We start from the raw sequence: 20,214 nt of genomic DNA on the forward strand, positions 1-20,214 counted from the left end.
CTTTTTCTTTCCTAGGTATGAAGATTATTATTACTACCCTCCGCCTCGCATGCCACCTCCTATGAGAGGCCGAGGCCGTGGAGGAAGAGGTGGATATGGCTATCCCCCAGATTACTATGGCTATGAAGATTATTATGATGATTACTATGGCTATGACTATCATGACTACCGTGGTGGCTATGAAGATCCCTATTACGGCTATGATGATGGCTATGCTATAAGAGGAAGAGGAGGAGGAGGAAGGGGTGGGAGAGGTGCCCCTCCACCACCTAGGGGGCGGGGAGCACCACCACCAAGAGGTAGAGCTGGCTACTCACAGAGGGGGGCACCCATGGGACCGCCGAGAGGAGCCAGGGGGGGGAGAGGGGGCCCTGCACAGCAGCAGAGAGGACGTGGTGCTCGTGGAGCCAGGGGCAACCGTGGGGGCAACGTAGGAGGCAAGAGAAAGGCAGATGGGTACAACCAGCCTGATTCCAAGCGCCGGCAGACCAACAACCAGCAGAACTGGGGCTCCCAACCCATCGCTCAGCAGCCGCTCCAGCAAGGTGGTGACTATGCCGGTAACTATGGTTACAATAATGACAACCAGGAATTTTATCAGGATACTTATGGGCAACAGTGGAAGTAGACAAGTGAGGAGGGATTGAGAATATTGGAAAACATAGAATTGGCTATAGCTCTACATCTTTCAAAAAAAAAAAAAAAAAAAGAAAAAAATTGGCTTAATGTTTCATCCTTCAGTAGCGATTGGCTGCCATTTGTATTGGGCTGAAGAATCACTCTATTGTGTATATACTCGAGTCTCTTAGTTTTCTTTTTTCATAAACGCACTTGGACATTACTGGGCTTGCAGAATTCCTGAACTCCTTATGGGGTCTCAGTGCTTTTATCATTTTAGGCTTCACTTTAGCAGTTTAAAAGCAGGAATGGCACACTGTTCAATCATGATTTTGCAGAACCTCTGGTTTTGGACAGTTTCTTCTTTTTTTTTTTTTTTTTTTTTGGATTTGGGATAGACTACATAGGAGTATGCTGTACATAAAAGTAAAAGCTAGTGCTTTGTCTTAGTAGTTTTAAGAAATTACAACAAATTAAGTTTTCTTGTATTGAAAATAACATGATTGTATGTTTTGCATTCCTAGAAGTAGGATAACTGTGTTTTTAAATTGTTATAACTTCACACCTTTTTGAAAATCTGCCCTACAAAATTTGTTTGGCTTAAAACGTCAAAGCCGTGGCAATTTGTTCCTTGATGTGATTGTATTTCCAATTTCTTGTTCATGTAAGATTTCAATAAAACTCAAAAATCTATTCAAAACATTACCTATTTCAAATTCAATTGTGTCCTAAAACATTATTTCATTGGTAATTCTTGTGAAAAATATTGTTTTCAAAGTATAACTGCCTATGTGAGTGATCAAATTCGTGCAAAATTTCCTGTGCTTTCCAACATGTAGCACTGTGGACATCAGACTGAAAACTAGGAGAAATTACGGACAGCCCAAAAGGCACTCACTGTTTAATTGCTGTTCAATAATTTATCAGCATCTAATTTTGAAACTTTTTTTTCCTATTTAAAAGTGTTGAATTGTATCCAAGCATTCACAGAGATCTGATTAAAATCTAGTCCTCTAATGTAATGTGGAGAAGGAAGCAGATCCTACAATGGTGTTAATTTTGTTCCTTTGGTGATGTCCTGTGGAGGCTGTTCTGGTAGGATCCAGCCTTACTGTATAATTGAGCCTACAGACACACAGGGAAATTATTTTGATCTCAAGCATCTTAATCTAATCTCAAATAATATTTGACTAGGAATGAGAATTACAGCTTGGGTGCTATGGCACGCTAAATTAATTTCTTGCTACGGATAACACGAACATACTCTCCAGATTCTGCTTATTTCTATCTTGACATTTTAATTTGATGTTCTGCCATGATGAACAATTTGCCTTAGAATTCTCCTGCCTTAAAATAAAGGCTGTTCAAAAGTTTAAGACTTTTATCTTTTGAGGGCATTGCTAGCTACATTATATTATGTGTTGCTTTGACCCTTGTCTTGGACATTCCCAGATGTCAATTTTAACTGGCAAATCATGACATTACTCTTGTGTTGCATCTAAGCCATTCTGTACCACAATGAAGAACATTTGCTTCTCAAGAAAAGAGAGAAACAAACGGATTTATACTTTCTCTAAAGAAAACTATTGCTGGACCTCTAAATATCCAAATCCAATACATTGCTCATACTTGATTTACAGCATTCCAAACACAGACTATTGAGGAAGTTAAACTTCAGTGGTCATACTCCTCCCTTTGTCTTCTATTCCTGTCTGGTGTCTCAAGTGTGTAATGTCAGAATATTCCCAGTAAGATGAGGCTCCCCACACTGCTGTGGATCTGGAATGGGATTGCAGGGTTTGAGTTGGGACCTGAATCGAAGATGTCTGTCTGCTTCTCAGAAATGGGTTTGCCCATGTCAGCCTCTTCCAATTAATAGAATTGGTCATAAATAGCTTAAAAGTGCTTTTAAAAAAATCAATATCTATTATGTTGGGGTTTGGGGTTTTTTTTTCTCCAGTTATGGAGCCAAACCATGTCCTCTCTGTTTCTTACCTGAGCAGTGAACTCAGAGGGCTTTGCCTGATTATACACTTCAGGCTTTTGCTCGTGGTAAGGATGTGGTTTGTAATTCTGTTCTAACACAAATTTTTGCTGCCCTATCTGAATGACTTTCTGGTAGTTCTACAGCTCTTACAGTGCTGAGCAGAACCCTGTAGTCCCAATAATATTGACTTTTCAGTATTCATTGTAAAGGGGATCTAGTACAAGGAGCTTAATTGGAATCGTATTTCAAGTGCTCTCCATCTTGGCAGAAGGCAGTGTTCCCATATTGCACTTTGGCCAGGAGAGGTGAGGTGCTAGTGAGGGCTGTGGGGGGACTGGGGGGAAGTTGAACACCTCAGTTATAGTGGTTACAAAAGAGCTGAGAAACAAAAATGTTAAAATTGTCTTCCTCAAGAACTGTAAGGTTGCATCTTGTATTTACTTCTCCCCAAATCATCATTTCTACTAGTAGTTTTAGTAAATATGTGGAGTTAGCTATTAATTTTTATAATTGAAAATCATAACAGTTGACAGTTAAACTCAGAAGTTTATATTTGCAAGATATACCAAGTTCTTTGATTTACATGGTTTATGGCTACTCAAATTCACCTTTTAAATTTGCAGCAGTACTTTTATTTAATCCATAGATAAGGTGTGCTACAGCTTACTTGAATAGTGGTGTGTGCTGAACTTGAAGAACTTAATGAAATGATGGAAAAAATTATCAACAAAGATACTGTAGTACAGTGGAAAACTACCATGCCTGACTCAAAGGAAGAATTTCTCAGCACAATTTGGACATCTAGTTAAAAAATAAATTTAAATTTACTCTCGTGCATTTCTTTTGATTGTTTCTTCAATATAACTGAGCAAAAATCCTCTATAATATGTTGAAAATGGATTTCAACTTGCACACCAATATTCAGCTTTTATGGGTGTCCTGCTGGCATTGGAGGAGGAGCCATGAAATGGAGTTTTAATAATCATTTGATCACTCATTTATAGCAGTTGCTTAAATGTCTGTATTGATAAGGTGTTTGACATAAGAAGCAAGTTACCAGACTCCTAGCAGTTCCAAAACTCGAGCAAAATACTTTACAGCTACTGTGTTATTATATAATTAATTTCACTTTATTAACAACTTTACTAAACTAAACTGAAAATTTTACTATCTCATTCAACAGAGTTTGCATTTTTTCAAAGTGTTTTCTAGCAATTGTTTATTTTTAAATCTCAGCTTCTGTAGTCTGATTATTAAAGAATGACAACTGCATTGCTTAAAGCTTTCCAAAATAAACTCGAAGTAGAAGATCACCGCATGATTTTGGTGACTCTGTATAAAAACCTGACCACTTTTTGTCCCTTCTCTGTTTGGACATTAAACCCATTTCTATAATTTGAACTCCACAAAAAAAAAAAAAAATACAGAGGGCACTCTTATTATAAGGCTAGGAGAGAAACCAATGTGAAGTGCTGAGCAAAAAGTCTTAAACCTCTCAAAAACATTTAGTACCAAGACCCAAAGACCCTACTGAATGAATGTATTTTCAGCAAGGATTAATTGTTATCTAAAAGTGCTGGTGGCCCTTCCATAGAACAGCAAGGAGCTCTCCTAGAAATCTGTCATCAGCAATCTTTGATCATGCATGACTTGAGGAGGAGTATGTGTGTGATGAAGGATTGCTAGTGAGGTGGAGGCTGTCAGTGGAATTCTGTCATTTGTTGACCTCTGTGAGTAGCTCAGAGCCTTATAGAAAGAGTGTACCACGTTGTGTTCCTGTTTTTTCTAAAACAACAACAAAAAGAAGTTAGAGCTTCTGTTAACTTAGAACTTGAATGAAGCTGTTGTAGTCTATTGGCTTAAATTGTCCTTTGAAACCCAGAGCAGTTTGGTTGAGCATGTATTAGTTGATAAAATGTGTAGAGTAGGGAAAAAAAAATCATTTGTACTGAAGGGAAAACATAAGAAATGATGAAAATAGTCAAGGTGGATCTGCAATACTTGGTTATTGATCAGGAACTTCTGAAATTTTAGAACAGGAGAATCCCTCTGAAGAAATGTTTTAACAACTTGGAGGTTACCAGAAGCTCTGAAAGACAGTTCAGAATATATTTTCTGATGTCCAGAAATCTGCAAGTGTCAATTTTGTATTTTAACTCCTTCCTTTTACCTGACTATCAGGGAAGCGTGCTTGAGGCTGACCTGACATGTCATGATGTCGACTTGCTAGGTGGGGTTCGCAGGGGACATTAACCTTGGAGTTCTAGGTAAGAAAACTTTCTTTCTCATTTCCTTCAGTAAGATGGAAGGGTTGGTGTGGGAGGAGGGAGGATATGAGCTCCACAGACCTGAGCACTGGAATAGCTTTCAAAATCTGCCATTACCATGGAGAGATTGCAAATGTGGAAGGTAAAAGTTGAGGTTAAATCTGTCCATGTTCAAGAGAGGCATATGGTATAGGTTCTTGAAATTAATTTGAAAATAAAGATGACTTGCACTTCAGAAGAAAGGTGGATGCTCTTTTAAGAGTGCTGGAAGCATAAAACATTTTGAACATTTAAATTTTTCATCTCTAATTAAATCCAGGTATGGGTTGGATTTCTTTCCCCACCTGTGGAAAAGCAGAATTTGCAGCACACTTCTTCAAAGCTTAAGAATGCTGTTAAGAAAAGTGTCCAAGTAGATCTCTGGAAAATAATAAAATTTTGCCTTGAAAATAACAAAACTGGCATATCATGAGTTTGAATCATTTATGTATTGAACATGATAATGTTTAGAAGTCATTAATCAAGAGAGAATGGCTTTTGTACCAAGGACAGCTGTAGTTGATCCCATTATAAAATCCCACTGGATTTTGATATTCATCTCTTTTTGTGGAAGGCATATGTTGATTCTAGACAAACAAATAGCAAAAGCTGAAGAACAGGTTTGCAAATCAAATACTTGGACATGTTGAATTCTTCATGGCACCTGCTCATCTTGCACCTTTCCTCAGCCAGCAGACTTGTCTTTTCCTGCTTGTTCATGCAGTACTTGGAAAGGAGCAGAGAAGTTGGAAAAGCTTTCTAGGCTAGAGGAGCATTCCAGGTGCAGTCATTGTGGGACTGAATAGCATGCCAGTTGTGACAACACCTGCAGAAGAAATGTGCCTGGTGAGTACAGGTATTTTGTAAGGAATTTTCAGAAATGAAGTATTTGTTTCGTTCCAGATAAACCTTACTCGGCATAGCACGACTTGAGAACATTATGATCACACAAAGTCATCAGTGTTGTTTCACTTGGAAAATCATAAACAGAAAAAAGATGATCTCTTAATTCTGGAGTTTCCAGTCTGCATGTCCCATAGAGCTGCTGGTAGTGAGTGCAGTAGGATGTGTTGCACATGCTCAGGTGGTCTCTGGGAAAGGAAGCAGAGGGCAAGGTCCTTACAGGAGAAAAAGCAACTGAATGGAATTGGCTTTTGCACATGTGGAATTTGGAGATAGCTGGAAATGATGGGAATGGGACATGCTCCTTTCATAAAACATCAGTCTCTTATCAGTGAAGTTCATGAGTTTAAAACACAATGTCAGTATGTATTTATGTCATTAAGCTGCCAGATTGCATTAAAGGCAAAAAAATAAAAGGGAAAAAAGAATGAAAAGCAGACCAAATTCCAGTTCTGCCCTCCTTGCTTCAGACACAAGCTTCTCTTTTTTCCTTCTTTAGCACCAGTGAGTGTACAGTGTTCTCATTGGATTCTCCTGTTGAACTTCTGTAGAGCTTGTGTAAGTGTAGGATACACAGGTTCTGTTTTTAAATCTTCACAGCAACCTGTGAGAGGTGATTGTATTTACATTTTAATTTCGAGGAATGAGCATCCATTGTATCAGCACCTGTTCACAGGACATTATTCTTTCTGACATACCTTCAGACATTTCACATTTGGTGTGCAGAAGGTGCATACCCAGCTGGAATTTCAGAGGAAATGTGGTGTAAGCATTAATTTCATGATAGGAGAGGAATCTGATTCTGGAGAGCCTGCAGCTGTCTTAGCAATGGATGCTTCTTTCTGTTCTGGAATTCCCTGCTGTGCTGCTTTAAGTGCTGCAGGAAAAGAGAAGTGAAATGCTGCATGGGCTAAAAGTCCTGTGATTAAAAATACTTACAGTTCTTAAGAAAAGCCCAAACCAACCCAACAACCTTTACAAAAAACCCAAAGTCCCAAACAAGGAAAGACAGCCTGGCTGTGCCCACAGCACCCTGGGGACTGGGCACCTTTTGCTGCTCTCCCTGGGAAGGGCAGAGGAGTTGCAGTAGAGTCCTTGCAGGTAGGTGGTAGCTGGTCCTGTTTGGGAAACACCCAATAATGCAGCAGCTCAGCTGGATCATTTTTCAGTAAACATGAATTATTGGCAGGAGTGGTTCAGATCTGACATCAGATCTCTGGGGCCTCTCACCAAAGTTTCTGTGTGCCACTCCAGGAAAAGAACTGGGAATTCTTATTGCTTTCTCTTTTTGCTGGAATGGGCAATTTTCAGGTATTTTATAAATCTGCTTGTGCTGCAGTTGGTGTTCTCTTCCCACCTTGGCAGTGTCCTTGGTGCAGTATCAGGAAGGTCAGAGTTGAAAGGGCTGTGCTGAGGGGTTCATAGGGCTCTTCTGGGAATGCAGAGATCTTGCACAGTGCTGAAAATTAGGCCAGGAGAATATTGCCCTAGCATTCAGAGTCAAGTTGAACAGGGTCAAAAACTGGAGGGGTGTAGATCATACAAAGGTCCTTTAATAGCCAGAGAGCTGAGCAGTAGCTCATAAATAAGTACAGTCATGCTTATCCCATTGTGCTTACTCCAGAAATTTGAGCAGCCACCTTTATTCTCCTGTTTCCAAACAGTTCTGGATTAAATTTAAAATTTTTGGTGGACACAGCTTTAAAGATGACTCTTAATCATAACCATTTCCGTCAAATTTGGTTTTCTGCCCCACCAATTTTCCTTCAGCTATTATTTAGGGGTTCACTACAAAAACCCTATTAATGAATACCTAGTCAATCTTTATGCCGTTCATGTTATTTTTGATTTCTGTAGCTTTGATTTTCAAACTGCTGTACATTTGCAGGATGCCAATACATTGCATTACATCTAATAAGCAGTCTGTAGGCTTTTTGATAGAGCAGTGCTGAGCTGAACACACAGGTCAGAGACAAAATTCAGTTTCAGGTTGAAGAGTGAGTCTGTAGCAGTTCTGGTGAACTTGCCAGCAGGATTTCTCAGCTGCTTCTCATTCAGATCCTAAGTGATACTTGACCATCAAGCAGTTCTTGCTGCTCTCATGCTGGACAAACCAATGATTACAGTAGAGACATTGAATTTAAGGTTCCATAGAAATGAGGATACTTAAATCCCTAATGGTAGCATTGTAGCTTCTCACTTCTGCTCTTCCTTTCCTCTCCCATTGTTGGTTGGATGTTCACCTGTACTTGTCTCCTCATGTAGAGAGAAAGAAGAAAAAAGCATTTCCTGCAGTGTCTTGGATGTGTTGAGCCAACAAGCTGCTGGTGCAGATGCAAAGCTCTATTGCAAGGTTTGAGATTTTTTTTGAGTGGACCTTGCTGTTTTTCAAATGATTTTTTTGATGTGGTATGTAAAGGTAAAAATACTGAAGGATTCTTCAAATTTCTTTGATATTATTCCTTACCTACCAGAAGTATGAGAACTTGAGTTAGTAATTTCATCAGCATTTTTAGATGATAGATCTTGCAGAGAACTGTAGGCATGGACTTAGGATCTAATTTGCTCATAAAATCATTTTATACAAAAAAACATTCATCATTCATCATGTTTGTGAAGCATTAGAACATGTATTTTCTTTAATGTTCTGGTAAACATTAAATCTTCTCTATGTTTCTTTCATGGCAGTTCACAGAAAATAAATACGCTTTTTCCCCCTCTCCTTTTTTGCTTGACTGACTCTTGGTTGTAAAGTTTTAGCTTTTTCTCTCATGTCAAATTGATGTTTTCTTTTATGTGCCTTAGGAGTGGGTTCAGAAGGGTTTGCAGTGTAGCATGTAAAATCGAAAGGTCACAAATTAAATCTATTTCACTGGCCAAAGTGGGATCTGTGCAGTGAAGGCTGCACCTTCCCCACTGAGGGAGGCTGTGTGGCCAGAGAGGTATCTCCACCAATGGAGGTTATCTTAGAAATAGCTTGAAAAATCCTTTTAGCAGCTAGGCTGGGGTTTAAAATAGAAGCAGCTAAAGAACATCAAATGTGTGGGTGTATCAGTAGAAGTTGCTGAAATGAAATACAGATGTGCAGCTATTTGAGTAGCTGTGATATTTCTGGTATGAGATGTGTGCAGTGTGGGATGGGCAGTGTTTGTTTACACATCTGGGAGAGCACTCCTGTGGTTCTCACTGGTAATTGCTGTGATCAGCTCCACCCCTTCTTTCACCAAGGAATAAGTAGTAATGGAAATTTGCATTTCAGGAATACATGAAAAGCAACTCTTCTGTTCCAGCAAAGTCTAGACTCTAGCATAAAGGTTTAGAGTCCAATTTTGTGGTGGGAATAATCATCCTTCTTCTCAGAGGCAGCACTTGGGATGTTTTTTCCTTTAACTTCACTTTCCTTGATTTTTCACTCAATTGAACTTTTTATACTGATTCTCTGTTTTCTGTTCTCTGATTATTCAAGGACCATATATTTGAGTTCTTGGGGTTCAGCTGGGATATCCTGACTTTCCATGAGGATTATTTCTGCAGGGTAGAACTTTTTGGCATTCTGAAGAAAATTGGCCTATTTTCTGTTAGAATTGTCTTGTTTGAGCTGTCAAGTGCAACTGAAAGCCTGAGTCTGCAGACAGGATCTGAGCAGTTCCTACTGACACAGGCTATTTTAGTGTTGCTTTTATGTGAACAAAGGGTGCAAGTGAATTAGCTCAGAAAGTTTTCTACTCAATATTTCTACAGAATGATTGACCTTGGGAAAAAGAGGGGACATCAGACATTTAGGAAAGCAGTCAGTAGAGGCTAATGAATAAAATCCAAATCCAAAGTAACAACTGGCTTGTAGGCTGGGTAACCAGGAGAGGAGCAGGAAGTGCTAACAGTAAATAACATCTCTGCTGTCTTCTGTGGCTGTTTCAGTTTGAGCTTGAAATGCAAAGAAGTTGTGTGTTGTGCATCTCTTTAACCATTGTGTATTTCTTACAAAGCCTCTAGTAATAAGTTAAATAATCCAGGACAGACCACAAGGATGCTTGGTGTAACTTTTTTTTTTTTAATTTAAAAATGCATGTTTTTCAGATACTGAGCTGGATCTGGCCATAGAGACTGTGAACTTTGCTCTTGATGTAACAGAAACATGGGGTACATAATTCACATTGATTCTCCATTGTCATGTACTGTGTTGGTAGGTGAAAATTAAATAATGATGCCTGAATTGATTAATCCCCTGGGCATGGAGGAAGTGCAGTGTATAAATATGTAAGAAGACTTCCAGGAGGAAGTGTGGGATTGGCAGAGCCAGGTGGATCTCAAGCAAAGCCAGACTCATTTTTGATGCACAGAGCCTCTGCTTGTGTTAGCAAAACATTCTTCTCTGTTCCAAACTGAGACCACAAAACCTTTAGTGAGAAAAAACCCCACAATCAGACTTTAATACCAAGAGCCTGAGAATGATTGCAGTTACTTACAGAGATAGGATTGCTTGATGAAAATTGAGATGTAAGCATGATTAGATGTTCATTTGCGTGTTACACTCTTGAGTTCAGTCCTGTCATAAAAACAGTTCAGCCAGTGCAGGTGTCTCAGTGCTGCTGTGAGAAGATGGCAGAATGAAAAGAGAAGAAAAAGCCTATGGCTGTGTAAATGCACAGGGTTTTTTCTCTCTATTAGTTGTCTAAATAAGCTATTTTAGAAACTTTAGTTATTAACAGCAATCAGAAATCAGGCTCTGAAGAAGTTAAAACTCATTTTTATATCTTAGTACACGAGTGCCTGGACTCCTTTATCTACTAATAATGTTTAACTTCCATTCTCATCTCATAATCCCTGAAGAACATTCATGATGCCAAATGAATTGAGTTGATAAGTTACCTCTCCTTGTCTGTGTGGAGAAGTTTGTTTGCTGGCTTTCCTGAAAGGATTTCAGGACTTCATTTATGCCGCCTGCCATTGTAGCCTCTGCACACACACTAGGATTCTAAAGCTGTGGCACAGTTTGAAATCAGTTGGAGCCTGGATATTCTTTTAAATTTACAAAAATCTAGCAAAATTGCAATTTTCCTGTAGGTGACTCTTGGCCTGTGGCAGTGCTCTGGGTTGTAGCCTGCAGGGCAAAGCTGCTCTTCACTGCCTGACTGATGTCTGGCAGAACAGGGAATGTGGAAAGGAATTATTAGAGCACAAGTATCAATCACATTCTGGGTTTTTGGGCTGGAAACCATGCTCTTAAACTTGTTAGAATAATACCTGCAATAATCAATATATGCTCCACTACTTAAATCAAGTTTATTTTTAGCCCAGTGGGTTTTTAATTGAAACTGCTCAGGCAAAACTTGTTTTTGAAGTATTTATAATTGCTTCTTAGAAATTTCAGCTGAATGTGGACTGAAGGAATTTGGGCATACCAGTAGATGGCTTCTCAGTGCCCTTTGCAACACTACACTGGGGGAAAAAATTAAAAAAACAAACAAAAAAAACTGGCAAGTAGAGAAGTTAGACAGAAAATTATATGACTCCCTAGTTTCTTTTCAATATTTATTGTTACATTTTTTGAATATTTTTCCTTTTCTAGGTGTTTTCTACATCTCCTGGGCTTAGGCTTTGTCCCTCTCAGTCTCTTATGGTTCATCATGCACCAGTAGTCAGCATGGTCAGAAGGTTTGGCTCATATTTACCTCACAGTTTAGGACTCATTGCAAACATTTAAAAGGAAAAAAAAAGAAACACATATTCACATCTTCCTGGTTTTCTGTACTTTAAATTGAAGTGATTAGGAAGCTGGGTTTTAATGAGCTTTTAGTAGAGGTGAGACAGAGACGTGTGTATGTAACTGCTCATTATATTTGTCTGAAAACATCTTTTTGGGTGTCACCTGACTCAGTGCCTTCTCAGGTCCCTGCTGCTTTGCAAGGCTCAGGTGGAATATTTGTGAGCCTGACACAACCAGAGAGGCAGAGGAGATAAAAATCAATTGTGTTCTCAGAAGTGGAGCTCAGTGCCTGCTTTTTCCACGTGTGATTTGGGTTGAACCAAACAGTTGTGGTGTTTTATCCATTGATACCTGGTGAGGAGCAGCACAGAGCTGCATGGCCTGGCTGAAGGAGGGCAGCCCTTGGGAGCTGGAGGCAGGTAAGGCTTGGTGCAGCTTTTCCTTGTCCAGCCCTTGCTGTCTTTGTGCTTTACCTTTGTCTGCAGCTTTTCTCTTTGCTCACAAAGGTGTCAGCCCCACACACCTGCATCCTTTCCAGTTTCTCATAGGGAAGTTGCTGATCTTGCCAAAATCCAAGCAAAAAGTGAAGCTTTGCCAGCAGCTTTTCAGCTTTTATATGCTTTGCCATGGAGGTCTGTGCTTGTCTGTGTTTCCACTCCATGTGTGACCCTTTCTCTTTGGGCTTGGACCTTTTCCCCTTTTCATGGTGGCTTTTCAAGGCTTGGTCTTCCATCCTCCTACTTGGCTTACATTTACAATAAGTAAAATATTTTCAGTGCTTTTGTTGATTTTGGTAGGTTTTGTCCATCACTCAGAGTGCAGGGTAATGTCTGAGGTGTAGGTGATGTTTGAGGTGGTGTTAGAGGGGATTCTGCTTCACTGACTCTGAAAACCTTCCCATTCCATTGAGGTGTTCCCATCTCTGCAGTGCTGCCTTCCTAACACTGCTGAGTTGAAGTTTCCATCTTCCAGAGGTAAGAGGAGGGATGAGATCAAGCCCTTTTTGGCTTTGTGGTTTTGCTCTGTTGTCTGAGCCCTTTCTGATACAAATTGTACATCTTGTGACCCAAGAGTTTTAGGTGCAGAAATCAGCTTGGTTTGAGTGAGCTTTAGGGCTTTATATCCACACACTGATGGCAGGACCCCATCAACCTTCACAGCTCCTTGGAACAGTCATTTGTTGCTTGCATTCATTTGAGGGGAGTGATTTTCCTCTGGGTTCTTTCATCTCTGGTCTCTGGCCTGGATCATCAGCCTGGCTTAGCTTATACCTCTTGCTCTCTTCAGACTTCATTCATTTTATGAGAAATAGGATGTTGTGATCACATTTCTTGAATCTTAAAATCTCTAGTTTCTCTGGACTTGGCTGTTTTGTATTCATGGCTTTTGGCTGTTAGTCTTAGGAAATGCTTTTGGGAAGTGTGGTTGTGCACACTTGTGTACTCCTGCAGTAGCACCTTGCTGGTGACACTTGGCAGCTATCATCTCTTACACTTGCATAAACAACACAAAACCTTGCAGCCTGCTTGTTCATCATTCATGTGAGCACATCAAAGTCATTTAGGACTTTAAATCCAAAAAAAGAGTCAGCAAACACCAGTTAATGTCACTGCTGCACAATGTTATGAATTGCCTGAGCAGATGTTAGTGAAATGACTGTTGGGTTTTATTTCATCTGCAGGATGTTCAGGTTGATCCATCTCTGAACAGCTTCTCTCTCCTTAATGGCCAGTTTGGAAAAGATGATGATCTGTTCCACAATAGCTGGGATTTCTTTTTATTCTGCATGCTTAAGAGAAGTATCTAAAATATAGCAGGATGAACAGAATTAAAAAGAAGAAAGCCTTACAGCTAAAGTCAGGAAACATGGATATTCATTACTTACCATGGACCAAACCTCCAAACTGGTATTCAGAAACTGAAGTGTAGAAACAGCTGAAATCAGCTCTGGCAGTGTGTCACATTCCCTGTAGTGAGCTGAAGCAGAGGCTCAGGTGAACATCACCTGCATTCTTGTTTCCAGAGTCAGTCCTAAGTTTTGGCTACAGATAATTGATGCAAAGAGTTGCAGCTTATTTTGAAAGAAAACCCAGTAAGGATCTTTCCAAGTCTACCTTAGCAACTTGGGATATTTGGTGACATGTGAAATAGGTGATTTTGCTGCATTTACCTTTGGCTTTATGGAGAGGCAGGAGGATGGTGTAACACCTGCTCATGCTCTCTGCAGTTCTGTAAACTCTGTGTGTAAGGGTTGATTCATTATTTGCATATTGATATTACTACCTGGCACTCTCAAATTATTCACCACAAAAAGCCTTCCCTGAGATTGTGAATTCTATTTTATTCATGTTTGCTGCTTTTGTATCTGCTGAATGCCAGCTCCCTCTTTTCCATGGGGTAGGATTGCAGGATCTGTGCTCTTTGTTTCAATAACTTTCTGCTCTTTGAAATGCCATTATTTCTGGTCTGTTTGTAGATGATGAAGGATAGACACTGTGATGGGCACTAAAGCATGGACTTGGAGTGTGCACTCTGGTGGCAGGTACTCCTATCTGATCCCCTGGTCTGGTGTGTCTGAGGGTTTAGGTGCTGTGTGTCTTAGCTGTGGTTTTCTCCATTTATTAATTTCAGTGTTGATTGAAATGTTTGTCTTTATTTATAGCATATCCAACAGCTGTGTTGCAACAGAGAAGGTAAGTTTAGAGCTGGGGCTGAAGGGGTTGACAAGCTCTGGGTAGTTAATGTGTTTGTTTTTTTTTTTTTAAATACAATCCTTAAAGTTTATAGACAGATGTTGGATGTTTTGAGGATTTTCTTGGAGTGTCCTGATGCTTAAGATCAGACAGAAAACCGTTGTCAGCAAAATCAAAGAAATTTCTCATGAAGAAAAATTAATTCTGAATGTTGGTTTGGGAGCTGATGGTGAAACAAATGGGAAGTTGTGATCTTGGACGTTAGACAGCTGCCAAAGCCAGTACAAAATGGCAAGAAACAGAGCATATATTATATATTATATATTATATATTATATATTATATATTATATATTATATATTATATATTATATATTATATATTATATATTATATATTATATATTATATATTATATGGGGAGGAGAAGAGATTAATTTGAAAATTAGATTTTTTACCATTCTTGCAGTATTTATTTGTCCTTTAAGATACAGTCACAGCAAATTCACCAGTCTGTTCAGTGAGATATTTTTCCTATTCATTTTCCTGATTGAGAATTACTGTTAATGTCACACTTGTTGCTAGAAGCTATTGAGCTGGTCATGCTCATTTTTCTCTGCTGAGCTCAGTGAGTTTTGCTCTCCACTCTGTGATGGAGGATTGCTGGTTGCTGTTAGCTGTGCTTTAAAGACAAGAATTCCTGGGTTTGATCAAGTTTAGGACGTGTTTGTTCTAAAGCCTAATAAAAGCATTAACTAATGTATATCTCATTTCTGTGATGTGGGTTATAAGGGACTTGCCTGTCAATACATCTGAATTATTTAATTAAATCTGGATCTCTTCCTTAGCTAACAAAGCAAACAGTCTCAGATATGCTTTGCTAGGCAGAATCATGTGTAGACAGCAAGGTTTTATTATCAGGAAAAGTGCACTATAAGAAGATGAAATCTAGATGACCTTGACTGAAAACAAAGAAATAAAATTTTATGAGATACACTATATTAATGCCCTTGGATGTAGGAATTCCTGAGCAGTAATTTTGTTTTAAGTGCCATTAAAGCTCTGTGTGCAATCTGTACTTCTGCAGGAAATGTGAAATATCCCAGGGACTGGCTGCCTGCCTGAAGGACCCAGTACCTGCCTGTGATGGCAAGTGACCTGAGCATGGCTGTGCCCATGGTGGCACTTCAGGTGGGTGTGTTACCTGTGTTTGCAGACTTTCCTTGTTCTCTGCACTGTACCAGAAACTGCACGTGTCTTGTACAATCTGTTTGGCCCTCTTGTAATGTCTGGTTTTCCTAATAAACATCTTTTGAAGTCTTTGCTTTGTGGCTGATTTCCAGGGGTCCAAGTTTCCCATGTGTTAGGTACATCCTTCTGATGTATTCTTTGGATCATGCAGGGAGGAGAAGAAAAACTCATAACTGCTTCTTTTGAATAAAAAAAAAACTTTATTTGAAGCTGCTGTGTCCACACAAGACCTTCACTGGTAGTTTCTCTGTTTTGAGTATTTTCTTGGAGTGTCCTGATGCTTAAGATCAGACAGAAAAACATTGTAAGCAAAATCAAAGAAATTTCTCATGAAGAAAAGTCAATTCTGAATGTTGGTTTGGGAGATGATGGTGAAACAAATGGGAAATTGTGATCTTGGGCTTTTGTTCCTGTGAAGTGCCAAGTCCTGTGGGGAAACTTCAGCCACATGAAGGTGAACTACCTTGTGCTTACATGAATACCAAGAGTTTGGCTTCATCCTGGCTTGCTGGTTTTTGATTCAAAGGAGGACTGAGAAGAGAGAAAAATGCACCCAATGGTGTTTTTCAATATTCCTCCATTTGGTTCTTTCCAAGAGGATGAAAGCTAGCCTGTGTGCCCATGCAGATCTGGTTTCAAGAGGTGAAAATTTGTGTGCATGTGTGTATTGACTTCAAAATCCCTTTTTTTTTTTTCCTATGGCATGTCATGGAGATCAGTTTGGTTTTGTTTATCAGTTCAGCTGGGCAGATATTACCAGAATCCCTCAGAAATACACTGGGTTTTCCTATGCTTAATCCTTTTTACATGCAGCATTGTAGTAATCTTGCTGAATAGCAGGAATGTAGGTTCCTGACAACAGCTACTGCAGAAGTGTAAATTAAGAAGCTGGCATGAGGTTATTTTGGAGACTTGGCCATGAAAACAGAATTAGAGTTAATCCTATAACAAATATGTTTGGCAACTTCAAAAAAAACATCCAAAACCAAACATGTTTGGCAACTTAAAATCCAAAATTATGTTTGATTCAGCTCTAACCCTCCTCAGACAAACAAAACCTTCTCAAATGTGTTCTTTTGGCCCATTGTGGTGTCAGTGCTGTGTGTGCAGTCCCTGGGCACAGGCCCTGGTGTGCCTGCTGGCAGGCAGCTTGCTCCCTGGGAACAGGGTGGTGTGATGCTGCATTCCATCAAAATTCAGTGAATTTCTCCTATTATGGAAAAAGTTTATCCTGTGAACAACCAAGCAAATGGCTTTCATGGGGAGAGAAGAGACAATTTTCAACTGGGACTGGCCTGAAGGAATCACTGGCTGCAGCTGAGGAGCCATCCCCAGCCCTGCAAGTCCACCAGAACAGGAATAAACTTCTTTATGTTGTGTTTGATTGTGTGAATTCCTGCTTTTTCCAAAGGCACCTGTGAACTGGAAATGAATCTGGTGTGTAATTTGTATTTGTGTGAGCCCCTCCTGCAGTGCTGCATCCCCTCTGGGAGGTCCCAGCACAAGGAGGACAAGGAGCTGCTGGACAGAGATGCTCTAAAGGCTGGAGCTCTGCTCTGGGGCCATGAGAAGGCTTGGGGGACACCTCAGAGCCCTTTCCAGTGCCTAAGGGGGCTCCAGGAGAGCTAGAGCTGAGTTACATTCTCAGTATTTTACTTTTATTTTGCCGCCAACAATTTAACTTGATCAGTTGTAGACAAAATTATTTATGGTGTGCAGTTCTCATGTTTTAAAAATTAACAAGCAGCTCTTTACAGGTGATTTTATTGCCACCTGCTGGAGTTCAAATTAAAAAGTCAGATTTTTTAATATATATTTTGGCTGCCTGAAATGCCCTTGGATAAGGGCAGGTGCATTAGAGATGTACTTGAAGAAATGCAGGCTAACCTATCCCTTAGCAAAGCACTCATTGACTCATTTTGTTTGTAAAGATCAACTGAGAAAACAACTGAAGGCCAGTATTTGAATTTTATCTTTATAAGGAAATCAGAAAAATTTGGCAGGAGACAGAATTGGAAAACAGCTTGCAAATGTTGGTGCTGTCAGCTGAGGTGGCAGATGTAGGAGTGGGGACATCACAGAGCCAGGACAGTGCTGGGAAACTGGGACCTCCAGCTCCAGAAACAAATGTTTCCACACAGCTGCAGCAGCCTTGGTGACAATTTGGGGATTTTTGCATTCCTGGGCCTGCCTTTCATCCAAGAGGAGCTTTGGAATGGAACTGGACAACTCTGCAGTATAAATTTGTTACTGATCCTTTCTCCTGAGCTCTGCTGCTCTGAACTCCTCTGGCCAGACTGTGCAGGAGGCAGCACTGCTGGCAGCCTGGCTCACTGCGAGTTGGTTGTGTCAGTGCTGATGATTTTTGGGTGCCTGCAAAGCACACTCTAGCCAGGATCACTGCAAATTAGCTCCTTGTCCCATTGTGACCTGGGGTGTACCAGGAAAATGAGTGCAAAGTTTCCTTTGCCATGGGGGGTTGGAGGAACCTGACCCACCTGCAACTGATGTAAATATTAAATTAAACTAAAGGACAGCAGGTCACAATGATTATTTTGTGTTGATAATGTCATGAACTGTCAGTTGTGATCTAATTTAAACATGTGCCCTGTGATCACTCCCCGTGCTCCAAATATTTCTGCCTTGGACTTCACTGTTTCCACTTCTGACTTCTGATGGTTTTTTCCTGTATTTTCTCTCTGTGCAGCTTCTTTTTGCTTTATGATGAACTGGATTTCCTACAGAGTCTTGCAAAACATGAAAAGGAATAAAATCTCTTTGGTCATGACCTTCCCAGAGCTTTACACACCTCAGGTTGTAGCAGGAGTTAGTAAACACACATCCCTCAGGGACTGGGTTGGTTTGGATGAGGAGGGAGCACAGAGGAGGCCACAGAGATGCTCTGAGGGCTGGAGCATCTCTGCTCTGGAGATGGGCTGGGAGAGCTGGGGCTGTTCAGCCTGGAGAAGGCTCCAGGGAGACCTCAGAGCCCTTCCAGGAGAGCTGAGAGGGACTTTGGACAAGGGGGAGTGGCTTGATGGGATAATGGAGAGAAAATGTTCTCAGTGAGGGTGGGCAGGCCCTGGCACAGGGTGCCCAGAGCAGCTGAGGCTGCCCCTGGATCCCTGGAAGTGCCCAAGGCCAGGCTGGACAGGGCTGGGAGCACCTGGGACAGTGGAAGGTGTCCCTGCCCATGGAACAGGGTGCAATGAGATGAGCTTTAAGGTCCTTTCCAACCCAAACCATTCTGTGACTGTATGGGGCACAGGAGCTCTGGGGCTCTCCTGGATGAGGAAGGCTTTTGCACATCTGGAGTGTGCTGTGCATTTTTAGAACCAATGCATTAAGCAGCAAAAACAAGGCCATGACATTCTAGGGCACAAGCTGTGATGCAGGGTGGGAATGGGACCACATCTGTTTTTCAGGGCTTGCCCTGCCTTGGCACAGCCTGTACCCTTCCTCCACGGCCTCCCTTTGCTGGAAAAGGCTTTTGGAGCTGGGGGTCACTGGCCCTGCTCAGGTGTCAGAACCAGGACATCCCTCTGGCTGTCCTGGATGGCTCCAGCCCCTGGCACAGAGCCCAAAACACCTGTGGGTTTGATTATGACCCATGGAGCAAATTACCACCTTTATGTGAAGGATTACAAGTCAAGAGATTTTAAGTAGAATAATAGTTGGTTTGTCACAGGGTGAAGAATAGATTTTTTTAGTTTTTAGAATGAGGGCTCAGGGTCCCAAGACTGAAGAATTTGGGCATGCCTTGTCCCTTTTCCTTCCTCTTGGCCTCCATGTTCTAAGTGATGGTGGCATTTTTAGATTATTTTAGAGTAGAAGCTCACTGTCTAACATAGGTGATAAGTATTGAGAAGTTATTGTAAATAATCTACACGTAGTTTTTATTATAAAAAAATAACACCAGTGTGCCTTAACCTGACCTGCCAGACAGACCCCAGCAGGTCAGAGAAAGAATTTTATAGATAAGAAACAATAATAAACCTTGAGAACTCCCATCATCCCCTCTGTGAAACCACCCACATCCACGGGACAGCTCTGCCACCTGAGCATTGTCTGCTCTGAGGATCTGCCTCGGTATCTGTCTGCCAGGGCTGCTGTCATTGCCTCCCACATCTGAGTCCTATCACTGAGCTCCCTCCTACATCAAACCTTGCAGAGCCTTCAAGGGAGGTCTTCACTCTGAAATTCTGTGAAATCTGTGCCCTGGCTGGGAACCTACAGCTCTGCCTGCCTCTTGCTTTGGGAACCTCCAGTCTGGGGAATTCCTGGCTCCTTGCACCCCTGTGGGGCAGCAAGTGAGCCTGATCAGATTTGAGGTCCTGAGGCCCCTTGAGTGCATTAAAATGCTTGGGGATTCATGATTTAAGTATGCAATTGCCCTCATCTTCCTTGTGCAGTGTGGGAATGGTTTCATGCCCCTTGTGTACCTGTGCCTGGGCAGGGGAGCTGCTTCCCAGCCCCTCATCCCTTGAAAGCAGCCCTGGAGAGACCCACTCCAGCCCCAGAGGAAATTCCTGCTGGGGCTACTGCTCTGCTTTTTCCCTTTATTAATTGCTTATTAGCAGAAATAAGTGTTTTCCCAGTGGGTGGAAAGTATGGCCTCTGGCTGCAGCAGGCAGAGTGGCTGCTGTGGGATCTGCCCAGCCAGAAATGAATATATTCATAAATAGATTTGATTGCTAAAGGCAGGGAGGCCCCTGCTCCAGGCAGAGTGGCTTCTGTGGGACCTGCCCAGCCA

The 20,214-nt window shown here is 41.0% G+C and overlaps 1 protein-coding gene across 10 annotated transcripts in view; it reads left to right on the forward strand.

Annotated features, from left to right (window-relative positions):
• HNRNPR (heterogeneous nuclear ribonucleoprotein R) overlaps positions 1-11,535 on the forward strand; it is a 30,127-nt gene extending 18,592 nt beyond the window's left edge. For 4 of the 10 annotated variants that reach the window (XM_074555765.1, XM_074555768.1, XM_074555767.1 and 1 more), the window contains one exon: positions 16-11,535. In XM_074555765.1, the coding sequence (XP_074411866.1) occupies positions 16-628 (613 nt within the window). In that variant the 3' untranslated portion in view covers positions 629-11,535. The remainder of the gene's footprint in view (positions 1-15) is intronic. The other 6 variants (XR_012583352.1, XR_012583353.1, XR_012583350.1 and 3 more) reach the window with 6 other exon arrangements.
• The last annotated feature ends 8,679 nt before the right edge of the window (positions 11,536-20,214 follow it).

The sequence above is a fragment of the Zonotrichia albicollis genome, chromosome 20 (assembly GCF_047830755.1).
Source record: "Zonotrichia albicollis isolate bZonAlb1 chromosome 20, bZonAlb1.hap1, whole genome shotgun sequence".
In the NCBI taxonomy this organism is placed as follows: domain Eukaryota; kingdom Metazoa; phylum Chordata; class Aves; order Passeriformes; family Passerellidae; genus Zonotrichia; species Zonotrichia albicollis.